Genomic DNA, 5830 nt, shown 5'->3' with positions numbered 1-5830 from the left:
CAAAGTGGTGATGAAGTTGTTTAAAAAGACTATTCTCCCCCGATTTGGAGTTCCTAGGGCCATAATTTGTGATGGTGGTTCCCACTTTGCGCAAAAGTCATTTCGTGCGCTTTTGGCCAAGTATGGGGTGCACCACAAGGTGGGTTTGTCATACCATCCCCAAACTAGTGGTCAAGCGGAAATTTCTAACCGCGAATTGAAGCTCATTCTTGAGAAAACCGTTGAGAGGCATAGGAAAGATTGGTCTATTAAGTTGGATGATGCCTTGTGGGCCTATAGGACGGCTTCCAAAACTCCTATAGGTACCACTCCCTAAAAATTGGTGTATGGCAAATCTTGCCACTTACCGGTTGAGATGGAGCATAGGGCGCTATGGGCAATCAAGACTCTCAACTTTGATTTGGCTAGTGCGGGTGAAAAACGTCTATTGGAATTGCATGAGTTAGAAGAGTTAAGGATGAATGCTTATGATTGCGCTAGTGTCTACAAGGCAAGAACCAAGGAGTGGCATGACAAACATATCAACAAGAAGGAATTTCATGAAGGTGACAAGGTATTACTCTACAATTCGAGATTGAAGCTTTTTCCGGGCAAACTCAAGTCTAGATGGAGTGGCCCTTTTGAGGTGAAAAAGGTTTTTCCACATGGTGCGGTTGAGGTTTGTGGCAAGGATTTGGAGTCCTTCAAAGTGAATGGCCAACGCCTCAAGATCTACTATGAGGGTGACACACTTGGAAAAGTCTTATCCCTTGAACTCAAGGAGTTCACCTCTATACCATCCACTTGATTGCAAGGTAAAGTCAAGCTAATGACTTAAAACTAAGCGCTTGCGAGAGGCAACCCGACTTCTTTCCCTTTTTCATTTCACTATTGATTTCTTTCTTTTTCGAGCATCTTCATGTCTTTATTAGTTTTTATGCACTAACCTTTTTGTGTTATATTTCTTAACCAAAAAAAAAAAACAAAAAAAAAAGATCAAAAACGCTGCTAAAAAACAAAAAAAAAAAGAGGGAGCGGGCGCTCCTTGGAAAAAATTGGGTCTGCAGAAAACAGAAGGTAGGCAGAGAAGTTGGAGCTCCCAAGGAGCTCCCAAAGAGCGAGCGCTCAAAGAGGAGCGGGCGCGCATACTTAGAAAGGAGCGTGCGCTCCTCACAAAAAAACCCTGCAGTTCTAAAAAACAGAAGGTGGCAGAAAAGTTGGAGCGCTCCAAGAGCTCCAAAAGAGCGAGCGCTCTCAGAGGAGCGGGCGCTCCGGAATCCATAGGAGCGGGCGCTCCTTACAAAAAAACCTGCAAGTCTACAAAAACAGAAGCAAGGCAGAAAAGTTGGAGCGCCTAAGGAGCGACCAAGGAGCGGGAGCGTAAAATGACCAAGGAAGACCTCATCGTTCTTTATATGGCCACCGAGACCCCCGATCGCTTAGGGGTATGCTAAACTCGGGTTTTCACTTCTTAGAACGATGTGTAGAGATCAAAAAGGGGGAACTTTATAAGGGAGACATAAACATTGGTGGCATGATTTCCTTGATAGCCATCAACAAGGGTTTTGGGGAGTATCTAAAGCAACTCAAGGCCATTGATAATAACCCTTTCCTTGACCTTGATGCCTTGCGACGGATGCAATGGATCCGTCCTACCCATGACCCGGAACGTTGGAGTTGGTTTGTTAAAGGTCACCACCATTGTTTTCTCCCTAACCCTGAGGCCACTAGGATCGACCGAGAGGCTAGAAATGTTTGGGATGTAGTTAGTGAGCCCGAAAATGAAGATCCCCCACCCCGTGCCGAGCATGTTGTCCCCCCTCCCCACGGTTCTCCACTTCACAACCTTCCTCTTCCTCTTCCTCCTTCGATCTTGAACATGCCATTACATCTCTTTCCTCACTCAAAATCGTATGCTTTGTATGATGGAAGGCATGCGGAGTGACTATGATGGCATGATGGTGCAAACTAACCAAATCTACAACTACCATGTAGAACGCGGTGATTTTGCACCATACATGAACTACCCCCATTGGCCCCCTCAACATGGGCCGGTCCCCGGTTGGCAAAACAACCAACCCACCTACCCCTACCACCCCCACCGTGATCCACCTTATGATTATAGGGAACCCGGTGGCACAAACCCGGTTGGTGATCCCAACTAGCCTTTTGTGCCTCCTCCCGATAACGGTAGTGGTAGTAGTAGTAGTGGTCTTCCCCCACCCCCTTACTATGGGTACCCTCCCGGATACTCCGGCGGTTGGGACCCTCATCCGATGCCTCCTTATGGCAACTATGGCGATCCTCGCCCGCGGATGGACTAGACCCACGGTCTAGTCATTGCCCTTCCCCCCTTCCCTCATTGTTTGTTTATGTTTTATGCACTAGGGACTAGTGCAAATGCTAAGCTTGGGGGGGTGTTTTGATTTGAATTTGAATTAAGGGCTTTGTATGCATGAGGGGTGGTGGTGAATAGTTTGGGGGGTAGTCAAGTTTTGAAGGAGTGGTCTTGTTGAGGAAATAGGAAGATTAGTGGTAGTGAGGTGGGTGATCTATGCTTTTTGGTTTGTATGAAAGTTGTCCCACCAAGAGACAATGGATTGTTAACAATGATACGTACATATTTTTATTTTTGTCAACTAACAATTTATTGTCTCTTTGATCCTTCTAATGATGATTCAACAATCCTTCATGGTAAGCTTCTCCCACTTCTATCTTGTAAATAGTTTAAATTGCTTTCATAGACTAGTTGCATGAAAAACATTTGCATAAAAACAAAAACAAATCAAAAAAAAAAAGAAAAAAAAAAAGAAAAAAAAAAAAAAGAAAAAAATTTTGGTTCTTGCCCAAGAATAACTTTCGAGAATGAATCATTTGGTTCCCTCTCTTTGAATTTAGAGTGCATGAATAGAGGTTTGCTCTAGAAGAATGTGGGCATGGGTTAAGTCATCTAGGATTTGCTTAATCATGATTGCATTAGAGTATACTAAATGAAGCTAATGAACGCTCAATTGCTCGTCTAGTCTTGAATTTTGACTAAGTTGCTCATGCTTGGGTATTCTTGCTTCTACTTTGCGGTCCCATGTGTCCTTGAATGCACTCCTTGTGTCCCGAAATAAAACTCTACAAGAAACTTAAGCTTAATTTTTGTTATTTGTAATAAGTGGCACAAAAGCCACAAGTGCTTATAGTCTTCTATGCAAAGTTAGTCTCATATTTGTGTAATGAAGTCCCATAATAAGGGAACAAAAGAAAAAGCCAAAACAGTTAAAAAAGGCGTGAAAAAGAAAAAAAAAGTGCAAAATGAAAAGCACAAAAAGAATAGAAAGTTCAATAAAAGAGGTCAATTTGTGGATGCCTCCCACACTTAGTTTCTTTTCTTAAGTTTTGAGTAGAGTGGAGTCTAAGGCTCAATTGTGTGTTTAAGGAAAGTGGACTAGCATTTGGAATATTTTTGCCTTTGAAGAGCCCTTGTCTTTAGAATAGCTAGAAGTGTCTCTAATGAGCTAGTAACAAGCCTAAGAAAGTGTCCTAATTGCAATCTTGTTTAGTCTTTTCCTCCACCCTAACCTTTGAGCACATTTGGAAGGAAATGATCTTAAAAATTTGCTCTTTGTTCTTTGATTGTGGACCATTTTCTCATTACTCGATTTGGGCGAAACCGTAAAAAGCACTTTGGTTTTTGATAGCTCTCTATCATGTATCCCTTGTCCTCTCTTACATGTATCCCTTCTCTAGTTGATTGCTTGAGGACAAGCAATTGGCAAGCTTGGGGGAATTTTGATGAGTGAGAATTTGGTCTCACTCATATGCATATTTTGGCAAAGTTTACATGATAATTTTGAATCCAAATGCACTTTTCCCCTTAATATCATCATTTTTCATCCTCTAACGATGCATGCTAGGTAGATGAAATTTCATGGTTCTTTCCCCTCTCCTTTGACCACTAACTATTGTTGATGTGTTTGTTTATGAGGAAAAAGGCAAAAAGGAAAACGGAGCGGGCGCTCCTTGTAAAAGAGGAGCGGGCGCTCCTGAACGTCCCTGTACATGACAAAGCAAACCAGAAAGTTGGAGCTAGGAGGGAGCCACCAAGGAGCTGGAGCTCCTAGCATGAGGAGCAAAGGAGCGGGAGCTCTCAAGGAAACAGGAGCGGGCGCTCCTTTATGCGTTGAGGATGGCAAAGGAGGGCAGAAACTTTGGAGCTACCATTGAGCAAGCGCTCCTTGGAGCACATTATACAAGGAGCGGGCGCTCCTTTATATTAGGAGCGGGCGCTCCTCACCTGCTGGGCAGCCACTTTTGTTGGCAGAAACTTTGGAGCGACCCAGGAGCTACAAAGAGCTCCGCTCCATCGCCTCATTTTGTTAGGAGCGGGCGCTCCTCTTTTACAAGGAGCGGGCGCTCCTTGTTATTTCGCGATATTTTATGTTAAACGCTGATTTTAGCCTCGTTTTTGTGGGGATATAAATACCTTTTTCACTTAATGACGAATTAACTTTAATTCCAGTAAATCATTTTTAGAGAGTTCTTAGCTTAATCTAGTGAGAGAAAGTAAGGTTCTAGAGAGAGAAAGTAGATTTCCATTGTTTTGTAGCTTGGATTATGACAAAAATTATGGTTTTTATGCAAGATCTTCCATTTCTTCTTCATGGTTTAAGTAATATCTCCTCTTCTCTCTACTTCTTATACTCTTATCTTTTTGTTTATTTAAGTTTTGTCTAAAATTAGTTTAACCCATGTTTAGATTTTATTTTTATCTTAATCTTGATTTGTTGGTGTGTTGATTGTTTAGTTGTTCATGTTTGATTCATTTTCTCCTTCTATTAGTATTATTATGATGACTATAATGATTAGTGAGTAGTTAATTAGTTGGGGTTGGGGTGAAAACCCAACCATGATTGATTTTGGTATTGAATAGAAGATAGGGGTTCTTTGGGTTTCTTAATCGATCAATAGCATAACTATTATCTACTTGCATTCTAGGATTAGGATGTTTGTTGATTTATACTTTAGTCAAGTTGAGAGAGGAGACTAGAGTTGATGTTTATGTTATTTTCTTACTTAATTGCTCATTAGAGTGAGAATTAAGTGAGGGTTTGTTATTTGATCCTTCCCCCTACACTTCGCATTTCTTACTTCCTAAATCATGATTGGATGGTGTTTATCCCCTTCTCCCAATGTTTTTATCAATCAATTTCTTGTCTAATCATTTAGCATTTTCTTAAGACCTTAGTTGATTACTTAATCTAGTTCTTAGTTTAACAAACCAAACCTTTTGCTAAATCTTCGTCTTAGCTTGCAACAATTAGCAACATTGGTGTTCTTCTTGCTATTCCCTGTGGATTTCGACCCTCACTTATCACTTTACTTAGTCTAGTGATTTAGTTAGGTTTGTTTGATTTTAGGAAGCTAGTGACGACCTAGTTTTTCCTATGTCAATAGTATTTGTCAAAAGAGGGAGATGTGATAGCTTAGTGGAGTACTACCCCGAATTCTAGGACATTGCCCAGGGTTCGGATCCTCATCCCAACAATATGTTGGACATTTAATTTTGAGTTGTTTAGCTTTGTAACCCAGCCTTTGAGTTGGCCTCCTTGCACGCTAGTAGCCTAGCAGTGATTGGTTTTCGGGTCAATTATCTTTCTTAATCAAAAAAAAAAAAAAAAAATAGTGTTTGGGAAAAACTACAATTTGTAGCTTTTAGGGTAACATTTAGTGGTATATAAATTATATATTAAAGTTTCATTTGAGTTTTTATTTAACTAGTTATTTATACACAACTACTTTGACAATTTTACCGAACATCAATATCTTATAACGCTACATGGACAACCAACAACTATACACC

The 5830-nt window shown here is 40.9% G+C and overlaps 1 protein-coding gene across 1 annotated transcript; it reads left to right on the top strand.

The window, feature by feature from the left end:
• Positions 1–355: 355 nt before the first annotated feature.
• Positions 356–787, top strand: LOC125495700 (uncharacterized). The gene has a single exon (XM_048640497.1). It carries the CDS (start codon positions 356–358, stop codon positions 785–787), a length of 432 nt encoding a protein of 143 aa, XP_048496454.1.
• The last annotated feature ends 5043 nt before the right edge of the window (positions 788–5830 follow it).

Source organism: Beta vulgaris, chromosome 3, assembly GCF_026745355.1.
Source record: "Beta vulgaris subsp. vulgaris cultivar EL10 chromosome 3, EL10.2, whole genome shotgun sequence".
Taxonomy (NCBI): domain Eukaryota; kingdom Viridiplantae; phylum Streptophyta; class Magnoliopsida; order Caryophyllales; family Amaranthaceae; genus Beta; species Beta vulgaris.
This window is presented reverse-complemented; position numbering and strand designations above follow the sequence as displayed.

Bases quoted from the DNA above. Each gene is read 5' to 3' on its own strand.
- LOC125495700 (XM_048640497.1), top strand. From the start codon at position 356: ATGGAGCATAGGGCGCTATGGGCAATCAAGACTCTCAACTTTGATTTG.